The sequence below is a fragment of the Hippichthys cyanospilos genome, chromosome 2, assembly GCF_059441005.1.
Source record: "Hippichthys cyanospilos isolate Australia breed blue-spotted pipefish chromosome 2, RoL_Hcya_1.0, whole genome shotgun sequence".
NCBI classification, from domain to species: domain Eukaryota; kingdom Metazoa; phylum Chordata; class Actinopteri; order Syngnathiformes; family Syngnathidae; genus Hippichthys; species Hippichthys cyanospilos.
In genome coordinates, this window is record NC_142370.1 from 10,101,020 (window position 1) to 10,121,397 (window position 20,378).

Sequence of the window (20,378 nt, forward strand, 5' to 3'; positions counted from 1 at the left end):
GCCTTAAAGGGCTATTTATGTTTTCGCTGTCGTCGCCCCGTGAGCTTTTGTCACAGTATCTTTTGTGAATGTGACCCGGCCTCTGCGATAAAGCGTTCCTCCCTCGCTGCCTCCCACAAATACAAGCCAGGCACTCATCGCTGCCTCTTTGACGATTCCCATCACAGCAAGGTGTTTGCCAGCATTGGAATTTACCACTGTGAAAACAACGACATCTCCGCCTTGCGCAGTTGGTAAATATCAACTGAATTTGGCATGATCATCACGCGTGCTGGCCACTCTTTGAAATTCACTGGTTTGGTCGGAATAGCACCATGTGACTACATCCGGCCACAAAGAATTTGCATTATTGCGGCAGCTGGTGGGACTGATTCGAAACACTCTCCAGTGCTGATTGGCATCTGCTGCTTGTGTAAATAAGCATCCCCATAATGCTGTAGTTACCATGAATGGCTACTGAATGGGAAATTGTTTGACAGCGAACTGTAAAGCCGTTCCCAGACACCGTGTGAGGCTTCGCGCCGCACCTCCCCCCGAATGCAATCAACCCGATTAGATGCACATGACAGATTGAAGAGATGATACAGTAGGAGCGGAAAAAAAAGCCCAATGACAGTCGGCAGGAGAAGTTGGCTGCCATGAGAGCAAAGCACTGAGGGCAGATTGTGTCGACTTGGGGGGAAAACTGGCAGGCTGAAGACCACGCTGGGCGGGAAGCGCATGCTGATCATCTATGCGGGTGCGTCTGCAGACTGATGGCAGGGGAGGAAAATTAGACCTATCTCTCTCCAACTAGGATCAAACACCCATTAAGCATTTTGCAGACTTGTGCTGCCTTGAGATAAGAATTTAATTTGGTCCTTGACCACATCCATAACTCTAAACATTCACCTCAAATCATCTTTCCCCGTTGAAATGAAGGAGAGGGCCATTAATCTGTTCTCACCCCCTACTCCTACAACCACAAACATATTTATTATTTTTTTTTTTTTTTTAATATTAGGAAAAATACTATTCTGCATTATGCTATATACAAAATTAAATAAAATAACACTTTTGCACAATGAGCTGCTGGTCAAAATCTACCATCAATTTGATGGTAATAACAGTAAAGCTATATAGCGAAGGGCGGTCCCAATCTAATAATGATAGCAGATATCGGTCCGATATTAGCCAAAAAAAGCCAGATATCAATCCACATCCAAACAGCATTTACAATATTTACCTGATCCAATTTTTGATAGTATTTACTATATTCAAGTGCTTTACATTGTCATGTTTGAGTTTTGATTCATCGTGTCTCTTCTAACATTTCATGCCCCCTCAAAAAAACAAAAAAAAACAAAAAAAAAAAACAAGCAGATATACTATCAGGTTGATAATGGTATCTGGCTGCAGTATTATTATCATATCGGAAGTGAAAAAGTGTTATCGGAACACTCCAGAGTATAACGTGATTGTTTATCAACATAGCTCCTCCCTCTCCTTATAAAATGTGTATAATAATTTTCACAGAGGTTAAAAGATATTTGCCTGTTAGAATTGGTGTACAGCCTGTCTACATTTGTTGCTGCACTATTTGTGTTCACATATCAGTTGCATAACGTGGAACACCACCACAATATGAATGAAATAATGAACCCTTGCTGAATTTCCCATAGTATGTGTGTGCCTTAGAATAGAACTGTCCCTGCTCAGGCCACACCGTCGTTTGAACTATACGGGACGTTCTTGTCTTTGTATTTTGTTGATTTTGACAGTAAACTAATGTACCCCAGACATATAAGAAGACTGGAAATTGTGGTCACTATACTTCCACTAATTGCCAGAAATTCCTGCAGCTCCTTGACTGTTGCCATAAAACGCTTGGCAGCGCCCTGATTAGTTTTGTTTGTCTTTTCATTAACGTTGGGAGAATGCCCATCTTTTGGTGGTGTCACCGTTGCACAATATTTTCTCCACTTGATGGTGGCTGTCTTCACTGTGTTCAATGGCACATGTATCATCGTGGACATTTTTTTTTCTATTCTTCTCCCTACGGATACATGTGAGATCCCTGTGACTTTGTGGAAGCTCTCTCTGGACCAAGGCTTGTGCTCTAAGAAGTGTCAACAAAGAAAAATATCCTGGAAAGCCTACTGGAACATGTGATATTTATTGACGGCTCATTGGAGGGACTTTAAATGCAGAATGAATTAGTTTGATTGGTTATTTGTGAACGCAGCCACATCCTTGTTTAAGATGGTGGGCACACTCTCTCCAGTTGTTTTCTAGAGGTTTTTTTTTTTTTTTTTTTTTAAGTTGTGCATGTTATAGGTCACATTAATGGAGTGAAAAGTTGTGAACTATTTGTCCTAGACTCATTTATAGCACAAAAATAAAATATAATAATATTTGAACAGGGATGTGCAGGCTTTATATATCAATAATAAGTTGTATATTGCCTCCGTTCTGCTTAGTTTAAATCAGTTAATATTTTGGACACAACAAAAGCGAATTAAAAAAAAGCTAACTTGGGGTTACTGCTGAGCTGGAGCCCATCTCTGATGACTTTGGGCAAAAGAAGGACGACACCTTGGAGTGTCATAAAAGTAGACAAGCATTCACACTCACATTCACACTGCCCCTGAGTGAATGCTGAACCTCAGGGTGAAAACCATCAGACCAACAAGACGAAGAATTTAAAAATAAAAAAAGAAACAAAGATAGTGCATTAGATATTGAACTGGATATCACCAAAATACTGCAAATAATGTCCTGTAGCAGTGGTTCTCAAATGGAGGCACGACTACCCCTTGGTCTATTTGAAGGCACTTCAAGGCGTATATGAGGTTATAACACTTTTTTTAGCGATTAGAAAATATAATTCAAGACTTTAGTTTTCAATGTATGCAATGTAAGGAACAGTTTATTCTTCTTTTTAAATTAAAAGCAAATTTAATGGAATATGAAAGATTCATAAATGAAACACGGGTGGCAAAGCCTCTTTTAAAGTAATTTTAAAGTAAAGTTATTACTATTGTTATTATTTTCATCCCCAAACAATTTATGCTGTTTAGGTTGTGCTGGGATGAAAAAAAAGGGTTACGCCATTGATAATACGTTGACAACCACTGTCCTATAGAACAGTGATTCTCAAATGCGTGTGCATGCAAGTTTCTGCAAGTATCAGAAAATCAATTTTAATGCATTCTAATGCCTTGACAAGAACAGTGGTTTTTTTCAAAGGAAGAACAAATTAATTGGAACTGCATGAAACACTTTTTTGAAAGGTAGATTTGGGCGTGAGACACAGATGGCAAGAAAGGCTGGGGCGACGGTGACGGAGATGGAGGCGGCAAAGCCGTCGCTTGCCACAGCCTCCCTCAGCCGGCTCCTCCAACGACTTGGCGGCGGCGTGCTCCGGAGATTAGCAAAGCCTGAGATTGCATGCACGGACGCGGCCATTAGCCAACACCATCTGACCAAGAACTGCTGACTGTATCCAAACTCCCCCATCAACACCGCGTTGATTCGGCAGTGACGATCGAACATGCTGCTTACTGTCCTTATCGGTTTATTTATTATCGAACGCTAGCGTTTTTATCGTACGCGATATTGACTTGTACTACTTTACAACGGCGCCACAAATAAATCTTCCTCCACAAAGGTGCAATACATCCCGTGATGGGCTGGATGTGAAGGCCTATAAAACGCTTTCACAAGATGGTTCCTTGGCAACGTTCTAAAGCTCCGACTCACAGTGTGCATTTGTCACACTGCGAGTGTCATGAGGACAATCTGTGCGCGGGCAGAACAGGGTTCTCGCAGAACCCCGGCTGGTGACACGATGTGCTCAGAGGCTAAGCAAACGAAGGCCAAAAAAAAGTTCTTGACATGATGTCTCATGAGAAAGTCATGCCTACTAACCTTTAACCGCCACTTCTTCACCAAATCGTCTCCGGGTCATAGCAAAACGAAAAGGTTCTTTTTAAACCTACTGTGAATAGACAGCACCATTTCAAATGAATTGGACTCCATTTCCCTCAACAATGTCATGTGATGCAGAGTATTGCTGACACATGTCTCCTGTGGGAAAGTCTTTTCAAAAAAAGGAATAGAAAAAGAGCTCCTTCGATCCAAGTGTGCTTGTAGTCATTTCGGTCAGGCCGCCAAATGTGAGAAGCGCTTAAGAGGCTAAATGTTGATGTCTTTTTTTTAATCTGAAAGTTTATTGCTTTTTATTTGTTTTGTATGGTGTTAAAGCGGAGGTCAAGTCAAAAGGTTTCTTTACAATGAAACGTTCGATAGCAGAAGTTCCCAAATGAGAGTACGTGGACCCCTGGGGTACATCAGATTTTACAGCAAATTTAATATGAGACTTTTAATGCTGTGAGATACCCTCTTGGAGCACTTTTAAGATCAATAACTAGAAATGACATATTAGAAGTATAGAAAATTACCAATAATTTCATGAAATTACAAAGGTGGAGTCAAACTTCCATTTTTTTTGCAATAATAAAATCTATACATACCACATACACATCAATATCCACCATTTTTATCTAGCATCGGGAGTGGCCATTTTGCCACTTGCTGTCGACTAAAAATGACATCACACTTGTCACAACCAATCACAGCTGGGCTTGCGAACATCATGAGCTGTGATTCATTTTCTGAGACCTGCGCAGCCGTTGACAGCAAATGACAAAACAAGGTGGACAATACAGGTGAATGTTGCAACTTTATTCATATTCCACAAAGACAATGCTAATCAGAATGCCATTTTTCAACTAGTGATGCTTCATAGAATATATTGTAATTTTGGGGGGTTGAGTTGAGTACAATTTTTTTTTTTTATGTGATATTAAACAGCCCTCCTTGTTATATTTTATTTGTTACTTTTGTAGCGATATGAAATGAAAGCTAAACTCCTATAGGCTAAAACTCAGACGCAACCCTCGGCGTCGTTGGCTTTCGTCAGCAAGAACACACTTTGAAAGATCCACTTTGGTTTCGGTGTCTGCATTGTCATGGCGCTCTTTTTTTCTTCGGAGACAGCCTGTCACGTCATATCTGCACACTTTCCGGTTCTCAGATGGCGAGCGCGGATGGTTGCCGTTACCCCCCCACCCACCGCCACCGCTAACAAGAGCTCGTGTTGTCCCATATGTACCCTATTTCTCTTCAAGTAACATTGCCGTTGTTTGTTCTTTTTTTTCCTTCCATGAGGCATGTGAGCGAAAAGCAGGAGCAGCCGGACGAATCTGCAAGTCGAGATGCGGGCTATGTACGCACATCGCCGCCAGATTAGCAGAAGAGGAAAGTTAAAGCATAGGCGTTATCATTGTGGCGTCTCACCTTGCTTTGGAGCAGCCCGCGGTGCTTGCGGGCGGCCGTATGTTGAAATGCAACAGAAAGGCCAAGGCGTACTAATTAACTTCACTCAGCATTCATACTCATTGAGATGCATAACCTTTACACAACCTCTCTTTGTCACCTCGCTGCAAACGCTCAGCTTGAAATGGTCGGAGAATGTCAGCAAGCATATTACGAAAAATTGCCTCCCACCTCACTGACATTGCACTTTTTTTTTTTTTTTTTCGTCTCCACTTTAGGCTTTACTAACATATTTTTATTCCGGGCAGCTGCAGCACTTTGTGCTGGTAAATCAATGAAACAGTGTCCCCTATAAGAGACCTTTGTGTTTTCCTCCCATCGATCCTGTCAGGGCAGATACGTTGAAGAGCAAGGCAGGCGATTACCCTCAGCAATCCAAAGTTTGATCGAAACAGAGCATGACAGGTGCCAGACATCAGCTGTGGCTAATTGTAATGCTGAAAGGGGGGCTTTGTTAATCCTTCTGTCTTGGCGTCCGCTCGTTTGCCCGTGATCGGGTCACGGAAAGTGAAGGGGGCTGTCTGCGGGCGCCACCGTCATCACCCTTTCACCCTCTTGACGGTCATCGGGGAGGAATATTCCACGATCGGATGATATGAAGGACGAATTGAGTATTTTCTGTCCACGATTTGTTGGATGCAATTTAATCATGTGTGGCAGCAAATTAGCTTTTTTTTTTGTTTTTGAATGCCCTTTTATTTTGAAGTTTTTCTTGGGAGCATATTGCGGCGTAAAAACGTGATTAGTCTTTCTACTGCAACGCAAGGTTCAATCACCAATTCAGGGCACTAACTAATGACTTAATTACGCTGACATTGACACTGACATATGGCTGCTGTTGTCAGAGTTTACCAATAGCTCAGGCTCTGTTATAGCTGTCTAGCATAAATTAGCCACCAGCTAGCTTCACTTAAGAGCTCCATATAGACTGGCTTGAAAGACTTGCAGCAAATGAGTGCACGCTGAGATGCTGATAGCCTGACACAGTTGTTGAGTACATTTCGTTGTCTTAGCCGGCACCACCAGCGCAAGAGTTAATGTCGAGCCCTGATAACATTTTGCCATGAAAAATGTATACTTTTGACACGGGGACATATTGTGTAATTTGTTTTGTCATCATTTGCAAAGAGTCGGGCTTGTTGCTGCAACCTTTTCTATTCCATTAATGAGTAACAACAAGGAGTCTCAAAGCGTGCAGACCTTCCCTAAGGCTTAAACATTTGTCACCAGTCAAATCAATGTGTATAGGGTTATAATCTAGGATCTTAATCGCCAGAAGGAAGTCGAGGTAATTCTTTTGGTTCCAACATCCACACAGTGCAATAAATTACTACCTGATTTGCAATTCAACATTTGTAATGAAGGTTTATAAACATGTACATGTACAAACATTTTTCTTTTCTTTCCTTTTTTTTTGGGGGGGGGGGGCATAGTTTCTGGCTGCACACAAAGCTACTGGTATTAGTCAGGCCCTCGACACACACAATGGATTTGAAATGAGCAAACAAGACGTGCTTTGACTGCAGAGTTTACATCCTACTTTTTAAGGAATCAAAAGTAATGGGATACAGTTCCTCAACTGTTCCTTGTTTGTATTGATGATGACAAAAGCAGCAGAACGAACTAGCCACTCTTTTGGAGCAGTTTTGCAACCACGAATTACAAATGACAATTTAAAAGAATAGAAAATGATCATTCATTTGATTCCATTTTAAAGAAAACGCTCGGAATACGTACAGTATGTCTTGTTCTGTCATTTTTTTTCACGTGTATGTGTATTAAAGTATATTATCATACATACTAGTGGTATCAGTACTTGGTATTGGTATCGACCACTGTCAAGGCTGTAACTGATGGGCATTTTTTGTACAGAACATTTGGATCAAATACCAAATATTGGGATCAAAGTAACAAGCACGTTTTTTTGCTTGGTGAAAAAGAATTATTTCAACACAGAAGACCAAATGATTGACCAGCTTTTACGAAGAAATTATAATTAACATGTTTTTTACTTAAATTTAAACTGTGCTTTTAGCAGCACATAATCATCTTCTCTATAAACATTTGAAACAACGAGTAGACATGTGGTAACAATCCCCATATGGTTTGAGATATGTTTTCCTGCTGAAACATGTCAGCATGGAATGTTAAAATGTGATCAGTAGGAACGGCAACTGTGTCAGGCTGTCAGGATCAAAATGTACAGAATCACCTTCAGCCCTGTTACTACTAAAAAGGTGAGTAGTAACTCAGTAAAATGATATCAAACGTCGCTAACTTGTCTCTATACACACTCCATCATTATAGAAGCTGGCAGAATTTTACCCTCTATTTACAAGCCATTCAAATCAGCACCAATTCATTAAAGAAGTGTTTTGTTGATAGCTTTCTTGCTAATAATCCCAAGAGATAATCATAGTAATGAGAAAAATATATCCAAGAAATTAGATTTCCCTCTCGTTTGGCACACAAGGATTAGTAGTAGTACCTCTTGTACATTAGCTGGCAGACACGTACAAAGGTGTTGATTGTAATCACTTTTCCCTTTGAGTCTACCTGGAGAGTTTTAATTCTCACATATCAGTCCTTCCACAATCAAGGCTCGCCAATTTTATTAGCCCGAGGTCAAAGCGATAATTTGAAAGAACGCACCGATAACGTGAATGTTTGTACTGAGCGCGGGTTTCGATTCCGACGGGATAAGTCGGGAGAGAATGAGAATGATATCAATGGGGTGCATTCCCACAACAAAGATAGACGTTCGACATCCCTCGTGACTCCACATCCTCACGCAGCTTGAGCCCAGGCCATGTTGGATTGAATAAACCGGATTCCTCCATAGCAAAGTATCCACAAATGCATCACATAGATGTTTCTCATTTAGGACAGGTGAGTTCTTTTAAATGCAAATCACCTTTGTTGCTACAGCGCTCCCTCTTTGAATAAAAAAAAAAAATAAAAAAAACACATCTGCATGTGACCTTTCGGAGGGCGCATTGCTCGAAAGGCATTGAGTAATCTCGAGCTTGAGATCGTCCGCTTCTCAATTTGTCAGCTTTGTACGCTTGACCTGCTTTGGGTGGCGGGTCAAAGCTATAAGTCACACTCTGCAAGTTGAAGTGATCCCATTAGCCGCTCGCTGTGTCCTCATTCTTTGTGTTTCTCCACTGTCCGGCTGCTTTTGATCACTCAAACACAAATGGATGGCTTTCATACGGCGCTTTGATTGGAGTGCATGATGAGTTACTCCACTTGGTTGAAGAGAAATTGATGTTTGTGCATCAGCACATCTTCAGGGAGGTGGGCATTTTGATCCCAGACGTGCCACGACCCACTCTCATAAATCACAGTTTTTGCGTCCGCTGCCATATTTAGCCATCGCAGCAAGTGGACGTAGGAGAGATGGATGAAAGCGCGGTCCTGACAGCCTTGATTGAAAAATTGTCAGCGAGTGCCAGCATGTGACAAAATATCCAGGAGAATTCAATACCCACCTCTGGAAATATGAAAACATCTTGTCTACAGTTTTCGAAAATATGTATGTTCTTCAAGATTGACGTTCTCTTTTTAACATTATTTCCATACATTCTATAAGTCACCTTGTTTTGAACCCTACAACTTTAAAACTGATGCAATTTCTTTCTGAATGTTTACGGTAGGTCTTCAAGCGGTCAAAGATTCACCCAGTCTCGTCACATCTGACCAGTTGAATTACAATAATAATAATAATTACAATGGTCCAATGAAATTGTCCAAGTCCGCTCTTGTCATTTTCATCTGCTATTTGCGGCGTACACGTGAGGCAGAAGCGCGGCTGCCTGTGGCAGAGAGAGCCAACAAACGAAAGAGAGAGAAAGAGAAAGAGAGAGAGCGAGAGAGAGAGACAAAAACACAGAGGTGCGCGGCTATGTGTTTAGCAATTGCCGTATTTTTCGGCGGATAAGGTGCACCTTTTTTTCCACATTATTTGAGCCCTGCAGCTTACCTGCAGGTTTTTTGTTTTTTTTTTTGCAAATCACCAAAAGACAATCCACCGGTAAATTATATGTGTGTTTCTGGTCAATGTGTCAATTTACGGAACAACTATGGAATAGAACTAAAAAGATGAGAATCAGTGACTGAGCTACAAAAGACGATTAAAGATATCATATTAAAAATATAAAAATGATGTATACATTGAATACGATCTTGTATAAACCCTTTGGCGTGTTAATTTGATATCTATATGATTGTATATATGTATGATTGTATTAAATGTATTATGTGCAATGTGTTTATATGTTCAAATAATGATCAATTAATTAAACAAAAGGAGACAGAAAAAGAGGCTATTGACATCATATTATATTATATGTATTGTATTATATTATATTATATTATATTATATTATATTATATTATATTATATTATATTATATTATATTTGTATAATAGCTTTCAATGTTTTGAAGGTATGGTGTCATTTTCTGTCATGTTTTTAAATGTTACTGCAAATTTTGTTTCTCGCATAGTATTTTGAATGGAAAAAAATAAATTACAATTTAAATCAAAATTGTAATATCTGTCAGAGAAGAATGCAATTTTTTCCTCTTAAATCAATCAGCCCTATTTTTTAAAAACAACCTTTGAGAGCTCTTACTTTGCAAATATCCCAATAAGAACACAGAGATTTGCGGCTATCACAACAAAAGTAGACAATAGTAGAACACTTTAATTTTTATGGTTATGTTTAGCCGTGTTTTGTAGTCCAGAGCTTTCGGAGTTTCATGTCTGAATAGGCCAAGCTTCTTCTGTTTTGCGCAACTGGTCCTTATATCACCTGTTGAACAATTACTTTCAATAATTGAAAACAGGGGTCCCACATTACAAAACAGATTGTGTCGCATCTGCCGTTGTAAAAAATGAAAACCTCATTAGCATTTCCGCTTCTTGAATTTCGGTGTTTTACCAGAAAGGTGAATTGATGTCGGGATTCTTCATGCCACAATTGTTCCACTAAAGTTTGAGAATCTTCTTGGCAAGTTGTTTGGAGGTGTTCTTGATCCTAATCAAACATGAACTCCTGATTGATTCTAATCAGAAACGTGGCCAGCTGTCGTCTCTGCGGGGGAAAGCCGACATCAGTCCTTCCGCCTGCGCTTGGCTGTGTTTTGATTCAGTGATGATTCAGAGTGCGGTGTGGAGAACGAGTAATTCAGATAAAATTGCGAAATTTTACCTTTCTAATTGGAAGATACAGCTAAAAGCACAACAGGCCAACCGTGTTTGAAAGCAACAGATAATAACACAAAAAGATACTTTTCAAATGTATTGGCGGACAATGTTGCATATTTGTGGCAGTTTGATTGATGTAGCCTTTTACACAATGAGATCATTTGGCCGATTTACATGCACACTGCTGAGTTGACAGTATTAGCCGTTGCTTGAGCGTGATAAATGAGGGTGATTAAAAAGCTGTTGTTAAGGGGGACAGCACATCGTTTCACAAAAATGCTCACAAAAGCAAGTGAGGGGAAAAGTCGCTTCTTAGCCTCAAAAGTCAACATTGAAATTCTCGTTAGGAATATGTCTTATTTCCTCGCGGTGCAGTCAAACCTCAAGGCTTGGGAAATCTAAATGTACCTTATTTGATTTATTTATTCATTTATTTTCTACAGGGGAAATACAAAAATGCATTAAAGCGGTAGAAAATGAATGCATGGATTAAAATTTCACCATCAGCTTAACCTTTTTTTTTTTTTTTTTGGTTAAATTGTGTTCTCTATGTGTTCTCACAGTTAATGGGAACCGAAACCCCCCCGTGAAAAGCGGAACCACCCGCAGACATTTGTCCTGTGTAAATAAAGTGTGTGAAATTTAGTAAAGTCCTCCGTTCCAAAAAACAAGCAAAAATACCTGAAAATTCTGTTGCAAGGCCTTCCTGTTGAATTCTTGTTGAAAATTACATGGCTCCATTGACATCATTCACCCACTATAAAATACACATGAATCCTTTTGTGAACGAGTTAGAAAGAGTAGCGTTTAATGCATAATAATGCAGGGAAATAGAACTCAGAAAATCCACAAAGCCATTACACGAGGCCTTTGACTTTTCAATGTAATCGTCAGCGGGGTGTTGAGGACCAATCTCCGCAGACATATGGGCTTGTTTGGAATAAATGCTTATGAAATTGTGCAGCTTCACTTCCTGAAGAGCAGCTGACAACAGCCGCGTATCCCTCCTAACTTCCATCCATCCCTTTTTTTACAGCCGCTTATCCTCACTGGATTCGCTGGCTTGCTGGTGCCTACCCCAGCCATCTGTGCAGTAGGCGGGAGATACCCCCGGCCAATTGCAGGTGACATTGGGACAAACAACCATTCTCGCACCCAATCACACTTAAGGGCAATTTGGACCGTCCAACACGCCCATCATGCATGTTTTTGGAATGTGGGAGGAAGCCAGAGTGCTCGGAGAGAACCCACACGCAAACTCTACACGGGAAGGCGGGAGCCGGCTGGAATTGAACTTGGGATTCTAACCACCCTTCCGCCCGCCCTCTAACTTGGCATCGGGAATTTTCTCGTCAAGCCCGTGGGATTGATGCAGCTAAATAGGAACGGATCGTTTGATTGGCAGGCCGCTTTGTCAAGCCGTCCTGTGGCCGCGTCGCCACGAGCAGCGAAACATGCCTTTTTAATTGATGTTCAAATGATATACAAGCGCAGGGCCCGTGTTGTAGTTGTCCGACATGATGATCGACTGCCTTCCGCCCGCGCGTCATTTATACTCCTATTTATTTATGATACCTCATTGATCGCCAAGGAGATGTTCTTTTTACATTCAGAGATGAGATGTCAAAGTGAAGTATTGCAACCCTTGGCGTGGGAATACTTTTGCAGATCACACCCAATATTCTCACTGTTTCCAACGTGGGCAAATTTAACGTGTCAGTAATTCTCTAAATGTGTGAGTGTATGAATAATTTATCCATTGAAAAGCATCAATGAGTGTCTAGAATAGTTATTGTTATTATTATTATAAATTATGTTTATTTCTCACTTCCAGTTTGACAGAATTGATCAGTGGTTGATCGTGATTGTTAACGGCAATGTTTTCATGTAGCATGAAATAATAAAACGGCGCTTTGTAATTCATATCAGAAAACATTATGTTAGATGGATTGGTGATTTAAGCGATTGGAAAAAAATTCGAAGGTCTGGATAAAACTGGCATGTTTACATGTGTGAACAGGTGCTAATAACTAACCAATGGCACCTTGAGATACAGGTTTAAATAATTGCTTGATGATTCCATCCTTCCATTAATTTTCTATAGCCGCTTATCTTCACAAGGGTCTTGTAACCCGAAACTAATGTAAAATCATCTTTACCCATTAAAATAAATGAAAATGTCATTCATCTAGACTTATTCCCAAAAAACAACAAAAAATTATTGTAATGTTTGTTCATGAGGAAAAATGTCACTGAACCCTTTTTTTAAAAAAAGAAAAAAAAGAAAAAGGAAAAAAACATTAACATTAGCACTCATCCAAGGATGGCATTTTGATTAATATTGCTTTTATGGAAAAAAAAAAAACATTAAACACCTGTTTTTATTTATTTTTTTATTCATCTCAGCAGGCGGCCATGTTTACTACTTGTTGTCGACAGTAAATGAAATCAAAGTTTGAAAGGGCTCAGTAAAAGCTCACCTCTTTTCTGAGTTAGATCATGTGTTTGCAAGCTTAGCTGTGATTGGCTCTTACTTGAGCTGAGAGCTACTGTGATGTCATTTTCATTTACAGCAAGAGAGAAAATGGCTGCTCCCTGAGATTGCTAATAAAACAAGTCGATTTTGTTTGTAAATTCATCCAGCATTCCCTTGCTACATCACAGCTTCACTCTATAGTGACCTTTGATTCAGAACTTTTTATATTGTAGGTTCAAGTTGCTATTTTTCTCACATTTTTCTTCTTTTAGGCCAGATTAAAAAACAAAAAACAAAAACAGTTTTATTTGTTGAAAAACGTAATCCCTTTATCTTTAGATTTTCTTTTATGACCATACAATATCTATTGCGGGCGGCGCAGTAGAAGAGTGGTTAGCACATCCGCCTCACAGTTAAAGGGACGTAACTGGCTTAGGCCTTCCTGCATGGAGTTTGCATGTTCTCCCCGAGGCCGCGTGGATTCTCTTCGGGCACTCCGGCTTCTTCCTACGCTCCAAAAGCATGCATGGCAGATGTATTGGACATACGAGATTGTCCTAAGGTGTGATTGGGTACTTGGATGGTTGTTTGTCTCTGTGCGCCCTGCAATTGGCTGGAAACCAGTTCAGTGTGTCAGTTGGGATAGGCACCAGCGAGCCTGCAACACTTCTGAGGATAAGAGGCCAGAGATAATAGTTAGATGGATCGTATCTATTGCAAGTTTACTTTGATATTTTCTTGATATTTGTCCTCCTTTCAAGCCAGACCAGGCAAGAAAAATATCAACTTTATGTTTGTTTGTTTTTTTTAACAAAACAGAAAGGGAACAAAAGTTGAATCTTTGGTTCATAACAGTTACTGCAGATATTTTTGGGAACGTAACTGCCATGATAAATGAGAGAACACTGTATTCCCCAAACACAATATTAATTAGAATGTCATGTTTAGACTTAGTGGGGCTGCGTAGCACATATTTTTAAAGAAAATTTGCAGGTTGACTTCCTCCTAAAATAAGCTGTTATGTCCATTACTAATGCTCACAGTCCTCTTCCTTGTTCCAATCAAATCCAATAAAAGTCTTGTAACCGTCGTCGTAATACAACTGTTGCTTTGCCAATTAGAAACCTTTCCTTCACCCTATTTTTTTTAACTCTTAATCAAGTGCCAACCCGACAGTTGTGTATTGTCTGTTTGTGTTAATTAGTATTTGGAGGTGAAAAAACTTATCATTGATGTCAATGTTTTGGTCATTGCTACAGGAGCGTCGACTAGAAAGAAAAAAATCCACAGTTGTTCAAGCCATTATACCATAGTAAAACAATAGAGCATGGCTGGTAGGAATGAGATCACCATTGCATTGTAATCTTGAGAATGTTGTCTAAAATAGCTCCACCCACTCGTACCACCCCGGGTGCAGTTGCCAAGCAACCAGGGAAGACTCCCAAGAAGCACCTTTCAGGAAACCCTTCAATGCCAAAGTCCACTTTTCTTTAGCGTGTCGCGCTCCAGCTTGAAATCTCCCTTGCCGGACTCAACGTTCTTCCTTTGTCTTTTTCAAGATCCCGCAGATCAGCTATGCGTCAACAGCTCCCGAGTTGAGTGATGACAGGCGCTACGACTTCTTCTCAAGGGTGGTACCTCCAGACTCCTTCCAGGCCCAGGCAATGGTGGACATCATCCGAGCAATGGGCTGGAGTTACGTCTCCACCGTCGCCTCTGAGGGCAGCTATGGAGAGAAAGGCGTGGAGGCCTTCACGCAACTCTCCAAAGAAGCAGGTGAGGCCTACAGACGTTCATTTTGCTAATGTTTTTTTTTTTTCCCTTAAACACGATGTGTGATTTCAAACACGCTTGTGCCTTTTCCACTCGGCTGAAAAAGCTGCAATTCATCGTAACTTTCCTTGTTTTGGGCAGATGAATTATTGATGTTTGGCAACGTGTGCCACAGCTCCCCAGTGAGTTACAAAGTGTTACTGCATATGTAGACAGAGAAGAGCAAATTTCACATCACAGTAATCAGACTTTTTTTTTTTTTTTTTTTTTACCTTTAATGTAACCATTGTCGCTTTTTAGCTGAAAACATGTTTTTGTGTGTAAAATGCCTAATTTAGTTTCTTTGGACAAGAAAGAACAACACATTTTCATGTCCCCTTGGTGTTCAGCTCACCCTCATCCTTTTTTTTTTTCTTTGTGTGTATTCCAGCTTCTGAGCGTGCTCAGCTTTCAAAATGGTAATGATAGTCAGTGATCTTGGTGCTCAGCCAGCACAAACCACTTTTGTTGCCTGTTTGAAGCAGCAGGCCTTCAGATTTTTCCTCTTTTTCAAGCAGGCCTTCCCTTTTGGTGAGAGTTTCTTTTCTTGAAGACACCATGGAAATCTACTCAGTCCAAATCCGGATTGATTGCACATCTCCGAACAATCTGGAGAAACATATTTAGGAATTGGAAACATAGATACAAGGTTTTGCAATTCCACTGGTAGTAAAATACTGTCACAATATTTTATCAATGATAATTGATGATAATTCAAAATGGCCGGCTCTATCAAAATTTCATTTAATATTGCTGTTTTCTTGAAACAATTCAAGTTTCTAAACTTCAATGTCAAAATTCAACTGGACATGACTTAATATGGCTCCAAACACCAACCCAATCAGATGCAAGCAACTGGCTTTTCCGCAATATCATTTGTAGCTGTTAGCCAAGGGTATCGTTCATAGTTGCTTGTATGAAAATGATAGACAAAACCTATTCCCTGTAGGGAAAGACTAGCTAGCACGGGTGTTCTCCCACGTTTGCTCATAATATCTAGGTTTTCTTGGAAGGTCCTTCATGAAATGGTGTACCAAGTATAACTGCAATCCACCTTCCGCCATCGTAGTTTAAAAAAAAAAAACAACAATAACAACGACAGCAAACAAACAATGTGACAGTAGCAAGCAAATCTCCTGGTTCAAATTTAACATTTTGCTTCAAAATTACGCTGTCACAATAAGCACACACGCACATGAATATGTGTTGATTCCTATGTAGGGCCACCTAGCTTCCCCTAAGGTAGCAATCTCGTGAGATGATTGGTCCGAGCTCTGTTAACTGAACAGGCTATGTCCAATTAGAGCGGGCAGGGCCTTCTCTTTTCATTTTGAAGGCTATGGCAGATTTCAGGGAACCTGGCAACACTAGCTAGCTGTAATATGATTGGATAAAAGGTTTTATGGCCTTAGGGGGTTGGTTGTATTTGTCTCCATCTGCAGGCGTTTTTAGGGAATTGCACTTATTTTCTGTTGCCGTCACATGACGGAGATGCTGGTCTGCTATTGGTCGGCCGCACTCGTTTCAAAATGGCGGAATGATAAAGCTTTGTTCTATCAAAAGTGGTTACAAAACAGTATTTATAGTGCATTTTACTGCTTAATTCAAAGTTGAAAGGGTTAGCCATGGCTCCCAAGATTGCTAGTGATGTTAAAGAGAGAAGTAAGACGATGATTTATAAGGAAACGAAGCGGGAGATAATCATGAAATACGAAGCCTAGCCTAGGCTACCCTTACGACAATTTTTCTAAACTCATTAGCTATTTAACATAGGTTTGGATTGCCCGCCATACCATGAATTTGCCTTCTGAGCCCAACTTCGTAAACCCAACTTTGCCCAATCTCGTAACACGGGGGCCCACTGTATATAGTCCTGGAGGCACTGCAAAAAACGGACATAAGTAATACAGAGAAAAGACCGGGGAAGCTAATTTTATTGAAATATGTACGAGTAATTAGTTTTGTATGTTCAGGCCTTGCTGGCCCTCAGGGCTCACCACTGTTACAATGACAGAATCCAATCGGTGTAGGATCAGTATCAGCTTATCCCCGAGGCTTCTTTATTGGTATTGATGTGCTATGAAAAAGTAGTATCGAGCTGTCCCTAGTATAAAATTAAACCAGTGTGCGTTAAGCGGCTCACCTGCAAGCTAATGACGACAGTTGGTCTGGAACATTGATGAATAATGTAAATTTGTCCATCAAATGAAAGTGCTGCATTCCAGGCACCACAAGAAGCTTGCGGTGTGTCGCTCCTCACCTCCACCTCCATGCATCCCAATCCATTTGGTAAGCCTACAGGGAGAGATCACCGACTTGTACAGCACACTAATGTGGACAAACCTCAAACTTGAAAAAAAAAGAAGTAATAAAATGCCGCAGGCACTGATCTGAAGTCCAGCGTGCATAAATATTTTAGTTGCGTGCATTCGCATCGAGTGTGATCACTCATTAAAAGTTGAAGAAGCTGTTTGTGGCTGTGTAATGTACGTCGACAGAGTTGGAGCGAGAGCCAGTCGTGCTGAGTAAGAGGGAGAGAGCCTATCTGGAGAAAATCTCCTGCTTTAAGACTTTTTGGGGAAAATTTCCCTTCCCCCTGAATCCTGATAAACACAACTTCCTCCATCTTGCTTTCTTAAAGACATTTCTCATGGATTTGTTTGAATACATTTGACAGAGCGGTGAACAAACTATTTTAATTGTGACTTAAATAGCAAGAGAATTATAATGCGCTTGTGGACTCATCCTTTTGCCGCTTAGCAGCAGTCATTTTCACATATTTTGTATTCAAATACAAATGGGAATTATTTGCTTTAAAGAAACCCTTTAGAATACCCCAGGCGTCTTATCCTTAATAAACACATTAATAATGCAAGAGCATTTCCCAGGATTCATTCACACACTTTTGCATCAAAGCTCAGTGAAAGAAGTCAAAAAACAAGTAAACATAGAAGTAAACGCTAATATTTACCACTGGCGCGCTTTATATTCGAAGAAGCAGCGGTGCCCAAAATGATGATTTATTCTACAGTTGACTTATGTTAACGTAGCCGACTCTAACATTTACTATCACTCTAGTCTCTCAATCCATGGTTCTCTTATTGTACACTGAAAACAAGTAACCAAACTATGTAGATGTGGAGGATTCAGCATCCACTAATGAGGACAGGTTCTGAGGAGAACCACTTCCCCAGAATTGTTTTTGCCAGAGTATTTCCTTGGCTGCGTGGGGGTATGAACCAGGGGTCGGCAACCTTTTATACTCAAAGAGCAGTTTTGATTTTCTCCCACAGAAAAAAAAAATACCCCACTGGGAGCCACAAAAAGTGAGGATAACAGCGCATATATATCAAAACAATAAAATGTGACTTGTAGATCCCTGGTTTAGACCAAAGGATGTCTTGATTTTTGTGGAGAGTGAGCTTTACAACCCGTTTGCGAATCTTTAATGGAAAACTGCTTTACTTTACTTTGGATCATCTCTAGCTCCGTGCTTTAAGGAGCAGAACTTCCAAAGCTAAAGAAAATCCGTTATGCGATGATGATTGAGCTTTGATATTTTCTGATAGACGTCTTCTGCTATGATTCTTCTTCACATTTCTTGGCTGCAATTGTTTGCTGACCTATCAATCAACAACAGTGCATTTAGCTCCGCCCTTGCCAATTTATCATACTGTCTTACTGCCACTTGTGCCTCAACTTAAGTGTTAAAAGTAGAGCTGCATATATCAAATATTTTTGAATTTGCATATCCTAGACATTCTATTAATTAGGTAGAAATAAATATCGAAGTATTGAGTTCCAATTTGAACTGGTATTTAACTGCAGTATTCTGTTGGTAATATCCATACATCAATTTTCTATAAATATAATGTGTTGACTAAATATGCAGGCATGTTCAGTCAGTTAGAGAGGATGTTGCGGTTGGTAGACAAATAAAAAAATATATATAAAGAAAATGTTAAAGTTTCACATTACCACCATATACCTGCAGTTTATAGTCCAGTGCGGCTTATCCGTGGCAAAAGATTTTTTTTTTTTTTTTGCTGCGGCTTATGTACCGATGCGACTTATAGTTCGTAAAATACGGTATGTTTGTTGCTTGGTTAAACAACCATTATAAATACTAAATCAAATAACACATATCTCCACATGTTTATATATTATTTTGTTTACTTTTTATATTATTTTTTTAAATTAAACTTAAACTATAAATAGCACCAGACTATTTTCCTCCCAAATATTAGTAAGATTCTAGAAAAACATCCTACTATTTATGAAACACAGTGACCAAAATTATGAAACTGATTTTGCTGGCTAAAACTGCGCATTTGAGTAAGCCTGCTATGTTACAAAGTGACTAGTAGGAACAGTAGTCATTTATGTCTCTGAAACTGCCTTTGAAGTCATCCGAAGACCCTTGCCGGGCTATATGGGAGCGTTAAGTGCTGCTAACTACTAACACCGTTATTATCTGGTGCTGCTAGTCACTGCTTCCACCGCTAGCCACTTATGTTGGAATGAGCGGTAATTGCTAGCAACAGGTGCCATATAATACGATTTCAGTGTAATTAAGTCTTATTTTGGCATCCTTGATTAGCATAATTAGCAAATGGACTTGATTTCAGGACACCATAGTGTTGTTGATGATGGTGATCAGTCAAGTCTATTCAGGATCTACTTCAAAATAAAAGTGTATCCATTAATGCCCATGTTATTTTGGAAGGTAAGGTATACAGTATTTTGAAGTTGGTCTTATTACCATGTTGGCTGCGAGTTACTTATAGCGTGACACTTGTTGCTTCGGTTTGCATGAGTCGCTCCTGACACCTGCACAACTATAAATGGGTACCCGAGGCACCAAAATCTGCCAAGGGGTTTTTTTTTTTCAAAACAAAGTCCTTGAAATACTCAAGGACTTGTTTTACCCCTTGGTGACAACTTTTCAAATATTTAACACACAGTTTTCCTGTGAATTATAGCGGGGTTACCCATTTCTGACCAAATGAAAACAGTGTTACGGTGAGGAAAACACGGAGGAAGGCGAGAGGCTGCTCAAGTTGACATTTCTTACGTCAGCCTGCTCAGCTTAGACAGACACGTCTTCTCAGCCGTCTGCTAGGGCCCAGGTCTCCCGTTCCCCTTTCTCCTGGCAGTGACAGGTAGAGGCAGTCCGACGCACACCCCGGCACTCTGCAAGTACAGATACGACACTTGAATTTTCATCAAGCCTGCCTCTCCGACTACTTGACGGATAGACAGATGAGGTGTTCCGCACCCATTCAATAATTTAGACACCTTCTTGCAACAGCTGCTCCACAGCTCCCAAGACCAGATCTGCTTCTAAACTTCATCAGTCCTTCCCGCGGTCTCTTGCATTCTACATTATTGACCAACGCGTGCTGTAATATATTTTGGTTCACGGCTGTTATAGCGCCATAACTCTGCACTGCGGGCTAGTAGGCTTTCTGTCATTATACCTAATGCTTTTTCATGAG

At 40.2% G+C, this 20,378-nt stretch overlaps 1 protein-coding gene across 1 annotated transcript in view; it reads left to right on the forward strand.

Annotated features, from left to right (window-relative positions):
• The window catches only part of grm7 (glutamate metabotropic receptor 7), a 120,516-nt gene that overhangs the window by 38,792 nt on the left and 61,346 nt on the right, over positions 1-20,378 (forward strand). The window contains exon 2 of the mRNA XM_088406835.1: positions 14,628-14,844. Coding sequence (XP_088262961.1) covers positions 14,628-14,844 — 217 coding nt within the window. The remainder of the gene's footprint in view (positions 1-14,627; positions 14,845-20,378) is intronic.